The 19254-nt window shown below is 37.3% G+C and overlaps 1 protein-coding gene across 1 annotated transcript in view; it reads right to left on the reverse strand.

The window, feature by feature from the left end:
* Positions 1 to 19254, reverse strand: part of ANKS1B (ankyrin repeat and sterile alpha motif domain containing 1B) — a 1587094-nt gene that overhangs the window by 99002 nt on the left and 1468838 nt on the right. The window contains 2 exon segments of the mRNA XM_049782864.1: positions 3899 to 4078; positions 6108 to 6215. Of these exon segments, the coding sequence (XP_049638821.1) occupies positions 3899 to 4078; positions 6108 to 6215 (288 nt within the window).

Here is a 19254-nt window from a genome sequence, read left to right on the forward strand (position 1 = left end):
CTTTTCCCTCCCTGGCAACTTTGGAGAATGTGGTCCCTACATTTTATGAATTCCATCACTCTCCTTTATCAGTCATTTGAAGAGCACTTTGATGTCTTCTGAATATCATTCAGTAAAAGTTTCTAAGCTTGTGATTAGACCTGAAATGACAGAAATTCTTTACCTTTCACTATATTTTACATATTTTCATTTACTTGCTCATCTTCACCGAACTTCAACTTAAGTTTGCCTTCCATGAGGTAGATGTACATTGGTCAATTGTTTGGAGTATAATAGGGATAAATTGCTTTGAAAATTAAAACCTCTATAAGGCATTAAGTAAAATATGATATATATAATGCATGTAAATATATAAACATGAATGACACATTGATTAAGATGTGGGAAAAAATAAAGTGTTTTAGAACTTCAGAGCCAAGGAGTGAAAATTAGAATTACAGGTTAGAAACATTGTACTTTCAGTTTTATGGGAGCCCCACTGTTTAGATGTCTTTGTATCACTACATCCAGTGGCTTAAAATGGTATTAGTATCAAATTCGATTTTCTCACATATTCATATTTGAGGCAAATGCATGCCAGAATATTGCCAGAATATATCAGAATGTTAGCAAATGATAGCCACAATATTTAATGATCCCCTGTATTCAAGCCAAAAATTTTCAATACTGAATTCATCATTAAACTGAAAACAAGTAATTAAGCACTATTCTAGTATTACCTTTTAAAGACTATTTGCCAGTAGACAAACCTAATAGGACATCACATGTATCTCAATTTAATGTCAACCAACACTTTCCTAAGTGAAGCAAAACATCTCCAACCACATATCAAGCAGATCTTAAGAAGGCAAAACTATGAAATACTGCAGTGACCCAGAATGCCAGGTTTTTGATCTATGGCTACAATCTAAAACAATCTAGTCGGGAGTCAGGTAATTTGGAAGAAGTAGTAAGGTTTTCAAGAACATGGAACTATCTGAGTGGTTTCCTCTTAATTCATTTTTCTTTCTTTTAGCACACAAGATAGCAAGCCTAAAGATGGGCACCCATGCTTTCATGGGAAAATAACTGGTTAGGCAAGTGGAACCTGAACAGCAGCCAGCCTCTGAGAAATGACTATTTGGGAAGAAACTGCAGACTGAGCTCCTGGTTGGATGGAGATGTAACTAGCTGCTTGCTTACAGGAATTTGAATAGCTGATTTAAGACTTTAGGAAGATTCAGCTTTATTGGTTGAATTTATGACTTTAGAAAGAACACAGTCTAGAGTGTGATCGGTGGTTAGAAAATGGATCTCAAAAATTATTTTAGTAAAAAACCTCTAAAATGGTAAAATAGGGGAAAATGCCATCAACTTACTTAGCTGTTGTGTAGTAGGATAAGTCATTAACAAAACAAAAACAACCATGTTACCAAATGGTTACCAATTTGATAAATTAAAACTTTGAAACAGCAACATTTTTAAGAAGTATGTACAGGTTTATTTTATCATATTTTTTGCATTGCCTGACTAATATACATTTTTCAAACAATGAAAAGCAGTAATTAACAGGTCATTGACTTGCAACTCCAGAATGCCTTTTACTAATTGATTATACTCTCCTAGTGCCATCTCCTACTTTCTCTGCAGCTAAAGTGTTACATTGAGTAGCAGGCTTGAAAAAGCTTCATGTGTGTGTGTGTGTGTGTGTGTGTGTGTGTGTGTGTGTGTGCGCGCGCGCGCGCGCGTGGGCGCGAGTGTGCTTGTTTGTTTTTATTTGGGGGCCACTCCTGGCTGTGTACAAGGTTTACTCTTGGCTCTGCACTCTGAGATCACTCTAGGTGGGCTCAGTGAACCTATGGTACTAGAGATCAAATTCATGTTTGCCACGTGTAAGACAAATTCCCTATCCATTGTACTCCACTGTACTATTGCTCTCAGTCCCTAAAAAACATATCTTGAGCAATAAAAATCAGGGGATGGTATAAATACAGCCCCCACCCCCATCACTACAATACTCAGTTGAGTTTCTAACATTTGGGGAATAACAGGGGTCAGCACATCAGAGTACAATGGATAAGCCTAGCCCTGGAAAAACCACTTTCATGATCATGGTACCTCAAGCTTCTAATAAGCTCCTCATAGCAGATGGAGGGCTATGTTTACAGAAGTCATGGAGAGATGTAGGTAAATGAGCACAGGCACACAGATGAGAGCTCACCACTCCCCATCCATCTGCTTATCTTGCTTCTCTTTTGTTTGGGTCCTTTTTCAACTGGCCAGATAAACTTCCTTCAATTTTCTGGAGGACCAGACTGGAGTGAGAGGAAAAAATAGTTGTGCTATTCAAAATGTCTTATAGCCCCTCGCTTGTGAATTTTTTGAAGATAGTAAATTAGACAATCTCTCTAGCAATCTTGCTAGATTACATAGGCAGAAGAATAGTTAATTTCCTCTTTGAAAAATTTGCACTCTGTAGACAAATTTAATTAGAAAATCAGCTTAAGTCAGTGATTCTGCTCCTGAAGCCTGCAGTCAATACTAGTGAGTGCTCATTAACCAATAATCCTCCTTTGTCCATGGAAGAAAAGCACTAGAAAAGACCCTGTTTATTAATAAATACGTGAAGACTACATGAGATTCAAGGTTAGAAAAAATCATGTCTCTAATGAAGTTTCAGTAGAGGAATTTAACTACATATGTGCTCCACAATTACTAAAAAAAAAAAGCAAGTCATATATGAACTATTTGAGTAAATAATATTTCAGACTCTTTATTTAAAAGGACACCAGTATCAATAAGAATTAAAAGACAAGAGAGAAGGGTAAAATTATTCTTTTCTTGTTTCTTTAACATTTTCCTTCTCCTGTCAATAAAACATTCTCCTTAATCCCAACATTGCCATTCTCTGCACAAAGAACCCTGAGAACAATTCAATATCTAGAAAGTTTAAAGGAGACATATTATTTCATACCCTTTTTCTTTCCAGGGCATTTGAAGGCAGACTACTCTGCTTTCCAGAATATTTCCAACACATTTTTCTTTTGTCTGCTGCAGCCTAGAATGTTTACCAAAGGCTTTAAAAACAAAATCTCACCAATCCATTGAGCAAAATATTTAACAACCAAGGCAAAGCAATTACAATCAAATTTTCACTTCAAGATTCTCATCTTAGGTGTGGGAGGTAGAAAGAAGTCTCTTAACACATCATCTGAACCTGGAATGAGGATGAGAAGGGTTGATTTTGCCGAGAGTTGTCAACAAGCCCATGTCACAATCAATCTCAGGGTAAAGCTGCTGAACTAGCCTCCAACAGAATGCACTATAACAACAGGGCCACTGCTGGGTTATGGCTGACACAAGTTGCTAAACAGTGATTTGTGGAAAGTCTAGGTAAGGACAGCCAAACTGTTAGGTTACCTCAGAAGGAAGGTTTGGAAAGAGCTTCAGTTCTGCCAAAAATGGTGTCAACCAGCATCATTATTTTTAGTTTTTCAAGGTAACAAGAGATGATGCAACTAATTCCAATAGTGCAATTCTGTATAAATATGCCAACTTGAAGTGAAATTTTTATTACATGGAGTTACACTTCCTTATTTCTAGGCTGTCATCCAATCAGTGTACAATTTATTATATAGGCTTTAAGCATTTGGGTCTCATTATAATTTGGTTCTTACATAGTTTTATTGCCTTTAGGGTAAAGACTTTCTAGGTTCAGAAAGTTGAGACATAACTTCTTTTGTAATAACCAATAACAAGGATTGCGTATACATTTCAGTCTAGGAACAAAGGCTATCATATATTATACAATTTCCATTAGAATTGGACAATAGACATTCTTTATAACTCTATCAGCACAAAAATGCATTCATTGATATGAATGAAAGGCAAAAAAATATAGAGGTTTTTGATACCTTACCTGAGCCATTTGCCTCTCCAGTTTTGATCGGGGAATATCATCAAAGTAGTTTTCATTTCGTCTTCTCCTTGCATCGCCCTGCATGATAATGTGAGGAACGTCTAGGGAGCCACCAGTGGTGTAAGTGCTTTGGCTAAGTGATGGAGACAACTGAGGAGGAGTGTGATTACCACTGGGTTCCTGAATGGAAATACATCATGAAATAAATACCATGTTCTTGTGGCTAATGTTTGGTTTCAAAATTGTGAACTACTGACAAGACACACTGTGGGGTGTAGGGAGTCACTTTTGAATCAACTACTAGAAAATGAAGAATATCCCACCGTTTTATTAGACAAAATGGTCAGACCCAGTTAATACTTGCTTTCTCTCCCTGCTATTGTTTTAGTCCAAAGAGTTAAAGTAGAAAGCATTAGTCTTCTGATGACAGCAATAGAAAGAGGCACCTATGTTTGGGGCATCCCTAACATTCTTGAATGTGTTTTTAAGAGAAGGGATTGTGTCTTCAGGTGGACAATTGGTCCTCAATACAATACAAGCTAGACTAGGGGCCTGTGGATCTTGAGCCTCCATCCAAGGGTGGTCTGGCAATCAGGCAGGAAAGAAGACATGGTACGGAAACAGCATATCTCATTCACAGACACAGAGCCATGCATATAATGACAGGAAGCATTTCAATAGTGAAGGCAACTCAAGCTGAGAGAAATGGGCCAGAAATAAGATTACTAATGCCCAATACTGGACTCTAGTGTTTGAAAGGCAGAGAAGGATTAGATGGTGCTGCTTTCCAGGACCCTAGCGCTCTGAACATCCTTTGACAGATTAAGGTCTGCACCTTTCCTTGGAACTCTGTTTTTCAATGTGTTTGTGGTTTTCCTAATTCTCTTCCAGGGTGTGTGTTTGTGTGTGTGTGTGTGAGAGAGAGAGAGAGAGAGAGAGACAGAGAGAGAGAGACAGAGAGAGAGACAGAGAGAGACAGAGAGACAGAGAGACAGAGAGAGAGAGAAGCTCAGAAAGGTGAAGAAAGAGAAAGAAAGAGTGTAAATTAAGTAAGTAGCAGGAATTCCTTTTCTCACAGCTGGTCTTAAAATTTCTCTTCCCTACTGAAGCCATCTGAAGGCAAGACAACAGTTCTGGTTCATCCTCAATTCTCCTCACCCTTTATTTGAAGTTCCTCTTATTGAGGAAGACAATTTGGTTACATATCTACTTTCACTATTCCCAAATCCCTCAAATTTATCCGTGGATCCCAATTCACCCCCAATTAAGTTTCTCTGTGGAGACCTTTGCCTGCATCTCCTAAAAAGTCTTCATGCATTTTCTTCTCCTTAAAAAGAGAATCATGCCCCCCAGCTAGTTTGACAGCTGGGGCACTATTTACTGAAGTTCACTAATCAGGGGTGTTGCTGGCAGCTCCATCTAAGTACCATGCCAGTGCTCATTTATTATCTCCACCTTTCTGACACTCATTGGAAAGGGAATCGACAAAACCAAGCAAGTATGGGACTAAATAAAGAACAGAACTGGAGGTGTTCAACTGGTCAAAGAGATGCAGCTTTTTGAAGGATTTTAAAAAATCAAAAAGAAATCAGTAACTCTAGGTTTCTCATTCCTGATGCCATTTTGCCTACTAATCATTTCTCTCATTTCTCCTCTTTGCTCTTTCCTTCTTTCCTTTCCATTTTCTCTCCCTTTTATAGTTTTGCGCTAGGTAATGCCCCCCATCTTCATAGGTCTAAAAAAAATCTGAAATAGATAATTTAATAGAGTTCTAGCTTCTCTATTCTTAATATTCAAAGTAGGAAAATGTTCACTTTTCATTCTTCAAATTTTCACTTCTTTTAAAAACAGAAACGAAGTTAATTTTTAATGGATTTTATTGGTGGTCCTCATTTTCTATCTGTAAATCTTCAGAGTTTGACAGAAGCATCTTTTTCTATCTTCTGTAGCTTGAACCAAAGGGAATAGTTCTTTACATATGGTTTGCCAGAAATATATCTAAATTTCAAAATATGTATTTCACTAGTGGAAGGGAAAATTTGTCTTATATAACACAATCAAATATGAGTTGTTTTATCTGCTAATAAGATCAGCTCTCTGGAAAACAGCCTGTACTTATCCATTGCTTTGGTCATTTTTTAATCCATAACACAAAGACATTTTTGAAGTAAGCAGAAAGACAAAAGGAACATAGATGCTGGGTGCTTACCCTGAGGGTGATGGAGCGTGGGGGCTTCTGGGGAGGGTCCTCGTGTAGCCTGTCTCCCAGAGATGCCAAAATACGTTTCCTGTGGCCAATCAAACTGATTTTTAGAACCTGAAATGACATATATTTAGGATTATATCAGAGGAAAAATAATTTTTATATGTCCTAAAAGATGAAAGTTATTTATTTAATATATATAAGTTGATGACAGGGTTACAATAATGTTCAAATTTTTGGTACTGATGCATAGCTCTCACCCTACCTATATTTATTTTGTTAATTAACAGATATGATTTCAGAGCATACTATTATTTCGCTTAGCATCAAAAATGTTCTCACGATTTCTACTCTGTACAAAGTAGATGTTAACATGAGAACAGGTATGATTCAGTGTGCCTTCCCAGGTCCAGAGAATCCAAAATGACTGAGAGAATCAGAGTGGCTTAGCAATAGGGATAGGGTGTAGCGATACAGAAGCCCACCCTCCTTTCACTCAAGCTGCTTCTCTGTTCAGTTGCTGCAAAATCTGTGAAAAACATGTGAGCCTTGGGGCCGGCAAGGTGGTGCTAAAGGTAAGTGTCTGCCTTGCAAGCGCTAGCCAAGGAAGGACTGCGGTTTGATTCCCCAGCATCCCATATGGTCCCCTCAAGCCAGGGGTAATTTCTGAGTGCTTAGCCAGGAGTAACCCCTGAGCATCAAATGGATGTGTCCCGAAAAACAAACAAACAAAAACAAACCCAAAAAAACAAACTAACAACAAAAAAAAACCGTGTGACCCATTTTATGCCCAAGCAACTACAATGGAGATTAGATTCCATTGATCTTAGAACACAATCTGAGCCCTGACTTGGCCTTAAGGTCCAACTGGACTGCTTACCTGTATCTCTAGACTTGTTCCTTCACAAAAAATGTAAAAATCTTTTATACAGACATCATAAAATAACAACTACAAGATTCTGTTAACTTTTTAAGCAAACATCTATCTGCTTACCCAAAAACTAGGAACTGTTTGTTATATGTAATCTGTCCTTTAATATGTTAACTTCAATCACCTCCCATTTCCATCTCTGATCAATTTTCATTTTTGATCAGGGTTTTCTCGTAAGCCTAAATATAATGCCCAAAAGTCTAAGATGTTCTTGCTAACACTATTAATTAGTTGAAAATCTGGGCACCAAAGGGGATGAAACCAGTAAGATTAAAGGCCAGTTAGAACCAGATGAAAGAACCAAGTCACTGACAGTTAACCCCTGATTTCAGTATTTGCTCATTCTAATACATTGCAGTCACACCATTTGATGCTATGGCAGGTACATTTACCTTGATTACTTCTGAAGCAATAAATTATGGTTAAAATCTGAGTGGCACTTTGGGGCTGGAAAGATAGTACAGTGAGTAAGGTGCTTGCCTTGCATCAGCTGACATGGGTTCTATCCCTGGCAGTTCACAAGAAGTGACTTCTGAGCACAGAACCAGAAATAAGGCCTGAACACCACCGGGCAATGCCCCCAAACAAACAAAAATATCTGAGGGGTGCTTTAACTCTTTATAATCATCATTCCCTGTCCCCTTCCTCCCTATTTCCTAAAATCTGATGCATATTTGCCCCTGAGTGACTCCCCCCTATTTGTAATCTATAAAACCTCAGAGGTTTTATGAACAAAGTTATTTTCATTTAGAGTATGCATGTACTCTAACATTATGAGTATATAGTATGAGTGTGTCCTCTTGCTTCTAATAAATTACTTGTTTAACTTAATACAGTTGCATGACATTCTTCTTTTTGGCATTTCATATGGTCCCCCGAGCACTGCCAGGAGTGATTCTTGAGTAGAGAGCCAGGAATAATCCTTGGTCCTTGCCAGTATGACTCCAGAAACAGAAACAGAAACAAAAAAGAAGAATGTCTAAGTTGTCTCCATCCCTGTGATTTCAGAAAACCTTCCTCTTTCTGGAGTGCTGAATGCTTATCTTTGCAGTTTGCTTTCACAAAGCATGTTCTCTTTCTCATAGATCAGTTTAGATGATGTTTGCTATATCTTCCCCAGCTCTATTATGAATGATTAAGGAGTAGAGAATAAATTGATCACAACATTCAAGGTATAACTGGACCATGAAGTTAGCAATATTATTTTCTGCTCCTAATGACCCCTTTTAAATCCTTTTCCTAAGCACACTTGATTTCTGACTGCCCTTTCAGCTCCATTAGGAATAAGTAGAGACAAAAAATATAGCTGTTGTAAACATCTCTTGTTACAACTGAGAGTTCAAACTCTTTGATCTTGGAAAAGTGATTTGAATGATTTCTCCTTACTTTCCTTACCTTTTAGATGCTCATGCAGAAGCCCATTTGCTATCCCTCTGCCCACTCATGGAGCCCTGTATTACCTTTCTGCATTTTATGAACTAGTTTGGCATTTCAATACCTGTAGCAGCTTGGCAGTTTTTTAAAATGTGGGATTTCATTCTTGACTTCTTTGAGATGATTTGTAAATATGCTAGAGAAGCACATCTCAATGCTATTTGTAGACAGCAAAGTTTACATAATTCAGAGAAAGGCACTGATCTTATTCTTTTTGTTTGTTTCTTTATAGGACATACCAGGCCATTCTCAGAGCTTACTTCTGGCTCTGTGGTGAGGGATCTCTCTTGATGGGGCTCAGGGAACATTTGTGGTTCTGAAGATTGAACCATGGTGGGCCACACCCTCATATACAAGTTGTTGTATTATCTCTCCAGCCCTCATGCACATTCTTGTACATGAATGTCCTATGCTAATATCACCTGCATGGTCAGACCCACCAACACCTGGGAGGGGTCTGTGATATCGAATAAAGAATAAAGGGTGTTCCCTGGGGAGAAGGGGATATAGAAAGGCAGCAAACATGGAGAGCAGCTGAAAGGGAGACAGAGAGCTCCTGAGAGAAAGAGGCAGATAGCCAAAGGAGAAACAGCAGAGAAAGACTGCTTGAAAAGTTTTGCATAGAAGTCATGTAAGGGCAGTGAAATAAAGCTGGCTGACTCCTATAAAATTGAAACTGACTGCCTGTGAAATTATTTTGCCACTACTCTTCTCCAGACCCACCGGCGAAAGGGGCTAAAGGCACTGTGCTGAGAAAGGTCTCACACAGACCCCAGGACATTAGATTTTATATTTTATATAAAAAATTCTTTTACTTCTTTTTGTTAAGCAAAAGATAAAACCATTTTTTAATTTCAGAAAACACACGAACCTTTCCAAGTGTAATTGGTAAATTTATACCCAGTGTATTGGATAGTAGAGATATAACACAAGCCCTGCATGTGTCTGAACCTGTTTCTATCCTCAGTATCATGTGGCCCCTGAAGCATCACTGGTAATAGACCTGAAGCCCCATGAGTACCATTGGGTTTTTTGGGGCGACTCCAACCATTTATTTATTCTTGGAACCATAAAGCCCAAGTAGACTGCATTCTTGGACCATACCATTGAACTGTCCAGCTAGTTGGCCAAGAAATTCCAGGAATGGCCTATAGGTCCCCTAAGAACAAATTGGGGGCATCCACAAACATAATAAAATGACTATGTTTTCTTATTCCTATTTTTTCTTAATTACTTTGCCATACTATAAGTTTTTAGTTAATATAAAATCTTTCCCACAAAATCACACTGCCTGTCTCCCAGAAAGAAAGAGGAGTTACTGATGGTTTTACCCTGAGCTCTTGAGTCTTGCCAAGACATGATTTTGTGGTAAAAAAGACATTCAAAATTGTTTTGACAAATACTGACACTAATAAAAAAATCATTGTGGTGAATAGAGCTGGTGTGATTTCTACTGCTGCATTTGGTTTATTTTCAGGCAGCTCAAGTTGGAACAAGTTATCTGACTTCTCTGATCTCTCTTTTCTCACCAATAAGGCAAGCAAGTGATTGCCAATCTCAAAAGCTGGAAAAGTTAAGAGTGAAGCTATGAGAATGGACATGATGTCTGGCATAAGGAAGATGCAATGGTCACAGTGTGATTATTTTAGGTAGTGGAATTGAAATCTTTATCCAGTAAAAAATGAGACCCAGTTATTTTCATAAAGTTAATCATGTCAAAAAAATGTTGGTTTTACATGAAGAGACTTGAATAATGCTGGAAAGGCCTTCACTTAGGTGACATATATGGAAAGGACTGGGTCTGGTGTCTAGCTATTCGTTTAATATTGACTTAAACCAAAACAATATCTGTAATTATTTCATAAACATGATTTAATCTGTAATAGACAGAACACAGAAGTGCTTGTCTACATGAAATTTCAGCACTGTAATCTCCAGGAGAGGTTAGGCAGATAGAGTAAACACATGAATACAATGATGATTCATGCCAAGAATATTTGGGTATCAATCACTATTAGAAACAATTACAAACTAAAGAAAATAGGGGTCCGGAGAGATAGCACAGTGGCAAACTCAATTTACCTGGGGGCCGCAGGAGGCAAAGTCGGGGTGATCCTTGAATGCAAAGTCAGTAGTAAGCCTTGAACATTGTGACCCAAACAACTAAAGCAAAAAAAACCAAAAAAGAGTCCTCTAGGGCAGGGCCACAAAATGTTGTACGGAGGGCCGGAAACGGCCCACAGGCCGCGAGTTTGAGACCCCTGCCTTAGACGCAGAAGGATGGTGGTTCGAATCCCGGCATCCCATATGGTCCCCCGAGCCTGCCAGGAGCGATTTCTGAGCATGGAGCCAGGAGTGACCCCTGAGAGCTGCCGGGTGTGACTCAAAAACCAAAAAAATGAAAATAAAAAAAATAAATACATACATATATAATGATGCTACCGTTTACTGGGCATTTATAATATATTTAGTTTTACATCTTAGTTGTGCTAAAAAGTACACCAAGTATACTATATACATAAAAAACCTCATTTAATCTTTCATATAACATTAACATTGCTATTACTATACTATCCCTTTTTAGAGATACAAATATCAAGACCAAGTAATTTGTATTTGGCCATATTGCTAACCAGTTTTATGACCTGGGTTTATATTTGCTTTTTAATAACATGGAGATCTTTCCAAAAAATAGTACTACCATTTGACCCAATGATACCAATTCTTATCATCTATGCCATAAACACAAAACATTCATTTGAAATATATGCATAATATAGACACACCTATGTTTAGTGCACAGCTTAGTCCAACAGACAAGATATGAAAACTACCCAAATTGCCAACTATGAATGACAGAGTTAAAAATTGTAATACATCTACATGATGGAATACTACACAGCTCTAAGAAAGAACAAAATCATGCAATTTGCCTCAAAGTAGATAGAACTTGTGATGTCATGCTAAGTGAAATTAGTCAGAAGGAAAGGGATACATATAAAATTATCTCTCTTATATGTGGGATTTACACAGGAAGATATTAACAAAAGGCCAAAGATAATACAATGGGAGAAGTGATCTAAAGAACTGAATTGGTAGAAGGGGAGGTCAAAGAGAAAGGTGCTGCAATCTTGGAGGAAGGAGGTGTGAATACTGGTGATGGATGTGGTTTGAAATATGTGCATGGGACATCATTATTAATAGCATTATAAATCATAAAATTCAATTAAAATATCTGTAATTTTTTAGACAATTAGCAGCACCCAACTGTGATCAGGGTTTATTCTTAGAAGTTTCTGTGCTCAGGGATCACATTCAGTGGGATTCAAGGAAACATATATGATGCTGAGGACCAAACATGGGTCAGCTATATCCAAGGCAAGCACATTACGAGCTGTACTATTTCTCTGGCTCCTTGATTCTGCTTTTTAACCTGTTCTTTATCCTCTACATGCTAATCTCAACATCTTTTTATCTTGGCTGAACTTATTGGCTATACTTATTGGGGATGACTAATGAAATAGTACACCTTCAGTTTTCAAAAAGCAGGAGTAACAATTATTATGGTACAAAGGAATTTATGTTTTTTTTTACTGCTTGTAAGATAACTGCACATAAAAATATGGTGTTCTATTTGACTTATCATATGCAAAGCGTTCAGTTTTGGTCTGAAATGTGAAAACATTAACTATAAATTTAGTTTTGGACCAAGCTCATGGCAGAGCCAAAACTACAAGCCAAAAAATCTAAGGTGATATTTCACATATATCAACAAAGCAGTGCAAATCTTTTTTTTTTTTTTTTGGTTTTTGGTTTTTGGTTTTTGGTTTTTGAGTCACACCCGGCAGCTCTCAAGGGTTACTCCTGGCTCTAGGCTCAGAAATCACTCCTAGCAGGCTTGGGGAACCATATGAGATGCCGGGATTTGAACCGCTGTTTTTCTGCATGCCTTACCTCCATACTATCTCTCTGGCCCCAAAGTGGAAATCTTCATAGCTCAAGATTTAATCCAAATTGGCTAACAATAGAAAAGTAGGTGATATTTAGCTTTAAAACTTCCAAGTTAATAATAAGAAATACAACAGAAAGACAACAGAGAAAATATTCCAGAGAATGTTATTTTGGAAAAGCCAAGTTCAAAGATAATTGTGTCTGCCTTGAGAGAACTGCTTAACATTTGGTCATCATTGTAAATAGATAGTGAAGTTGATTATCCTACACTGATGACTAATCAGATAGTAAAACTTCAGTTTTCAAAAAGCCAGAGTAACAGTTATTAGGGTAGAGAGAAATTATATGATTTTCATTACTGTCTGTAAGTGAACTGCATGTAAAAAGGAGCCCAAGGGGAATAAAGGTAACATACTGGGGATTTGATTATTCTGAAATAGTGACACAATTGAATTCAACTGAAAAAACAATATTGAGTTCTTGCTACACATTCTTTGAGGATTCAAAGGAGGGAACTCAGAGAAATTATGAACAAATAACTACAATGTCAAACCATTAACTGAGAAAAATTATTATACACATGAGCATATGAATGTACCTCTAACTGCTGAGTTTCAATATATAAGAAATAAAAGTTATTGCATGTTTTCTTAATGGCTGTTTTTATTACTACTGTCATGAGAAATGTGGGTCAGAGTCAAGGAATATTGTTGAAACAACATGGCCTGCAGCAGATTAACATCCATTCATCAAAGGAGTAGTTGCTTCTGGGAATTTTCTTCAATATCAATTAAGTAGGACAATTTCAGATACCCCACTGCACATCCCAACAATAGGGGAATAATTGCATGAGTGACAATGCTGTAATAAGTCATTGTCATTTATGTTTCTGGCTTTGCTGTAGGGATTCTGCTAGATACTATGACATTCCTCTCAGACTAAATAGCTCACATTAGAATATATGTCATAGCAATACCAAAACTCAACTCATTAAAATCTTTTCTTTATAATATAATAGGATAGATTAGACATGTTTAATGTAATATGATAGAAACAAACAACTTTTTTCCTAATCTGCTTTTGAAAAATTGAAGAATGCTTTGATTTTGTGACAGTCCTTCTTTCCCCCTAGAAAGACAGAAAATACAAAAAAAAAACAAAAACCCCAAATAAGAGAATGAGTCATCTGTTTAAATGCTAGTAGCATTTAATTATATGGCCTTTGATTTCTACCCCATTCTTCTGCTTCAAAGTGGCCAAATAGTTATGGATTATTTTTGCTTGAATTCTTTCACTTACAATGAAAACTAAAGAAGTTCCCTACATACTCACAGTAGAAATTTGGAGTAACTCCCTATTATATTATTATAGTAATATTTCAGAGAATAATGCCATAATTCATTAACCATTCTTTATGGGTCATGTTATTTTATGAATATCAATTTATCAACCTCCATCCAATATCCTGCCATCCTACAATTTCCATTTTCAGTGCTATGTTTGCATAGACATGCTATGAAAAACAATGGAGAAAACTGCATAAATTTACATGAGTCCTTCTATCCTAGGCTTAGTCCTAGGATCGGTGCAGAAAACAAGACCACCAACTATAGAAGACTGATTAAAACAACAGTGATGAAACAGAACTTCTAGAACTGTAAATAAAGAAAGACTCCATCCTAGGCTTCATCCTATGATCTGTGCAAATCAAGATCTCTAGTTACAGAGGCCTGATTTTATCATTCACAACTGAGCGGAAAGTTTCCAGACACCACAAAAGGACCTAGGGGAGAGTAAAAGAGCATGTGCGGAGCTTGTAGTTATTCCCATGACAGTATGCTTCAAGGGCGGAGAAACCCTGTATATCTTAGGCCAAGGGAATTCTCTTTCTAATCTCTCCAATATTTTCAGTCCCTATGCAAAAAAAAATAAAAGAAAGAAAGAAAGAAAAGAAAAACAATGTTTCGTTATTGTTGTTTGCTTTTTTTGGTTTCTTTCTTTTTTGCTTTGTTTTGTTTTTATTTTGGGATCATTGTCATTGTTTGGTTGTCTTTATTGCTGTGGTGCTTTTCAGGTTGTTTTGTTTGATTTTTTTTCTTTTTGGTCATTGTAGTTTTTTTTTTTTTGTATTGTTGTTACGATTGTCTTTCCTTTTCCCTTTCTTCTCTTAAATTGATATTTATAGCCTCTAGAAGGACTCCTCCCGTTTTTTGCTTGTTTGATTTTTGCCCTCCCCCTTTTATTCCCTTCAAACAGAACCACATAACTTGAATCATCTTGCTCTGCCTCATAAATTGAGGGGAAAATAATGGAGGGTACCAAGACCAAACAGTCGCATGAACATTGAATAGAAATAAAAAATGATCAGACTTAAAGACCAAATCCAAAGCCAATGACAACAGAATCTATACCCAATATACAACAAGCTAGACACAGAGGAGTCACTTATGCTAAAAGCCTGGGGGTGAAAAGGAGGTGGATATGGGATGCAGGCTGGAAACAGGGGTGGAGGAAGGACAACATTGGTGGTGGGAATGCCCCTGATTCATGTCACTATGTATTTAAAATATTATTGTGAAATATTTGCAATACACTTTGGTCAAAATAAAAATTATTTAAAAAATTTTACATGAGTCTTGAAGAGAAATCATAGAGTGACAGTCTGTCTCATGTTCCATGTGGAATCTCAATCCATTGACTGCTGGCCAGACCAAGTCCTCCAGGGAAAATCACAAATTCACATAATGTTCCTCAGTGTCACATTTTGCATTTGTTTTATTTTGGAGCTCAGCTTCAGCTGACAGACATGCAATAACACATGTCGCTGGAATTTTCCAGAGATTAAGCATGAAGCTGAGCTGATCACGGAAAATTTGACTTCTCATCACAATAGAACAGCAACTTTTTGATTTCTTGTTTATGTTTTTGGTTTATAATTATTATTATTAATTTATATAATTACTATTATTAATTTATATAATTACTATATATTTATATAATTACTATATTAATTACTTTTAAGGGGCCGGAGTAGTGGCACAAGCAGTAGGGCATTTGTCTTGCACATGCTAACCTAGGACAAACCACGGTTCTATACCCCCGCATCCCATATGGTCCCCCAAACAGGAGTGATTTCTGAGCACATAGCCAGGAGTAAACCCTGAGTGTCACCGGGTGTGGCCCAAACACCAAACCAAACCAAATTTAAACAAAACAAAACAAAAAATCCCCTCCAAAACTAAAGTTTAGGTCAAATAGATACATTAGTATTTACTTTGATAGGATTGATATGCAAAGTTAACTGTACTTCACCACCACCACAGTGCCCATGACCCTCCACTTTGCCTACATCTTTTTTCTTCCTCATGTTTCCCCCCACGGCTTGGTAGTCTTTTGTAATCCAAGGCCAAGGGTTTGTCATTGCTCTGTACTATCCATTCCCTTGTTCTGTGTTTACATACCACAGGTTGGTGAGAGAATCTGGTATTTTCCCTCTTTCTAATTTAACAGGATATCCTCTGGTTACAACCATGTTACAGAAAACCTCAGATGATATATTTTTATGCAGCTACATAGTATTAGGGATATAGAATGGGTCTTGCCCATTGGGTTCATTGTTCATTGGGTTTTGATAATTATCGGATAATTATTTAGTGAGGAATCTAATTTTATTTTCCTTTGAAGGTATTATGATAAAAGAGTTTTATTCTGTGTTTGGGCCTCCCTCCTGTTTCGAAGTCAGTATTTTTTCGTTTTCTAGATATTTTCCAAATAAGAAGATTGACACCTGTGTAAGCATAGAGTCTTCATCTGGCTGCAGTGTAGTATCTCCTTGACAAACTGTCAGTTCTTGGGAAAGTTCTGGTGTTCTTAAATGGCCAGAATAGAAGTGAAATTGGAAATTTATGTCCTTTGTTTTTCTCTGCTGAACTAATGTTGTAATTAAAGATAACAGATGCTTCTTCTTTCTTTTCACCTAAAAGCATCAAGGCAAAAAATGTCATCCGATTCTAATTCCCACAATTCTAGAAGCCCTCACTTGAATGTTAATTTGATTTTTTGACTGTGACATTTTTCTTCTATTTCTTGAACTATATGACTGTAACTCAATCATGAACAAGTTTATCTGTGGAAAAAAAACTATTATGAACAACCTTGTAATCATGGTGTTTAAAAAGAATTAAAATAAAATAAAAAGAAAAATACATTAATTCAATTCTTGTGGACTTTTAATATAGTAGCTTAAAAAGTACTGAAAAGCATACCTGGTATATAGAACTATTAATGATGTGTCCATCCATGTACCTACCTACCTATGTACCATCCTTCTTATTTTCTTTTCTTGTTTTGTTTTGTGGCCACACCCAAAGGTGTTCAGGGGTTAATCCTGGCTCTGCACTCAGAATTACTCCTAACAAACTTGGGAGACCATATAGGATGCTGGGGATTGAACCTGGATTAGCTGCATGCAAGGCAAACACTACCCTTTGTACTATCACTTAAACCCCCATCCAAAGCTCTTCCACAGCTTTTTTTTTTTTTTTTGGACCACACCCAGTGAACCTCAGGGGTTATTCCTGACTATGCACTCAGAAATTGCCCCTGGCCTGGGGGGACCATATGGGATGCCGGGGGAATTAAACCATGGCCCATCCTAGGCTTACCACTCCACGCCACCACTCTGGCCCTGCTCTCCCAAATCTTTAACTATGCCAAGCACTTTTCATTGGCCCAAGTTTACCACACCTTGCATATTCTAGAATAACCTTGCCCTTTTTTTCTTTTCTTTTCTTTTCTTTTTTTTTTTTTGGTTTTTGGGTCACACCCGGCATTGCTCAGGGGTGACTCCTGGCTGTCAGCTCAGAAATAGCTCCTGGCAGGCACGGGGGACCATATGGGACACCGGGATTAGAACCAACCACCTTTGGTCCTGGATCAGCTGCTTGCAAGGCAAACACCGCTATGCTATCTCTCCGGGCCCCCTTTTTTTCATTAGAATCTTGCAAGGATAAAATTAAAGTTCACTTAACATTTTCGTGTTCCACTTTTTACTGCAGCAATCCCTCAATCTGAAATTTTCTCATAGTTGTTGTGCCTGCTCTCTTGACACCTGGTCTGCCTGGGGAAGGTTATGAGGGCTTTCATTTTGTGAGTCTTTGTTTCACCTCTTCCACCAAACTATCGGCTCTTGAAGTCAGACACGGTGACTGCATTCTGGAGCCCCTCCTGTGTCTAGCACTCCTATATACCTTAAAGTAGGATCCCTGAACTCTCAGGCCTGATCCTTGGTAAGAGAGAAAACAACTGAAACTGGGAAGATGTCTCTGAAAAGCAAAGAGAAAAATGAATCCCTCTGTCCCATTTCTTTATCAAGTCTCATTGATATTACTATTCCTACTGAGCTTTAGAACCTCACTCCCTTCTCATGTCTTGCATGAACTTTCTCACTCTACAGCTGCCATAACTCTCTGCCTTTACCTTGAACACAACAGCAACAGCAGCAGAAATAACTGCTTTGACTAAATTTTGTAATTTTTTTTCTTCTGCCATTAGCTTTCAAAGCAAGAGTTACTAAAGAATAAACTAATAACAGTTTGTGTGGCAATGTCATCCTAATACAACAATGTTGAGCATTAAGAATGAAAAGGGGCTAAATAGCTCGAGAGCAAACCCTGGATACGGGAGAGAGAAGAAGAAGGTGAATGGAGAGGAATAGGGGATGTGTTTACTCTGAACATAGTCTGTCTCAATAAACAGAAAATACTAATTATGAGGAAATGAGATCATCTCTGCATGGAGAGAGAGAGACCTTAATGGGATAATTGCCTCTGAGCATTTAAGGGTTCAAGAGGTAGAAGTCTTTTGTAATCAATGAGAAACAGGTTTATTTGTAAAGCTCTGAATTAGCTCCTGATGAAGGTACTAATTTTCTGATTATATTTTCACATAAACATTACCCCAGGAGATTAAAAAATACATAAACAAGTCAACCAATCAGTTTCTAACTCAGTTCCCTTTTAAGTACAGCTTGCCACAAAGCAGATTTTTCATAGGAGGAATGTGGTATGCATTGCTTAAGTACAAAATCGTTGAGAGCTATTGAAGGAAATTTTGGTGACAAAAGAAATTGGAAATATGTGCTATACTCCATATATGATGCTATTCTTGGGTTAATTCATTTGCAAACTGCAAATCTCTCTGCAGTATTAGTAATACATAAAATGCCCAAATCTTCAGAAGCAGAGAAGCCACAGTTTTGCTAATTTTATGCTAACCGTGTGGAACACTTAATGACTAATGAAGATATTGTCCAACTTATTTTCTTTCCATGTTTAAAATGATATAACTACTTAATATTCTTGAACTGTTTCTCATCATTGTAAATAAACTTAGGTTCAGCAAAATGTATTATCAGCACATGTTCACATGCTGTCAACTAAATTGAAAATGCAGAACATACATACACACATATTTGAAAACAGAAAGTTTGAAGACATACCAGATCTAAGAGTTAATCACACTAAGCGAGTATCTGGTTATTCACATTGGGGGTTACAAATGGTCCAATTTTTGATCTGTTGTTGCCTCCTCCTTGTTGTTTAGCTATTTTCATGGCATGTAACACCTTCCATCAGAAGAGAGAATAGCCAAAGAGGCAATGAATTTCAACAAGTCAATTTTGCTTCTTGTTAGCAGCTCTGATAAAAGAATTTGGTGTGGGAGGAGGTAAAAAAAATACACATCTTAAACTAGCTTTAGTTAAGAAATGAAAAATGCACCCGTGGGTTTTACTTTGCCTAAATAGCTACTACTGCACTTGAGAATGGGATATTCGAT

Source organism: Suncus etruscus, chromosome 11 (genome assembly GCF_024139225.1).
Source record: "Suncus etruscus isolate mSunEtr1 chromosome 11, mSunEtr1.pri.cur, whole genome shotgun sequence".
NCBI lineage: Eukaryota > Metazoa > Chordata > Mammalia > Eulipotyphla > Soricidae > Suncus > Suncus etruscus.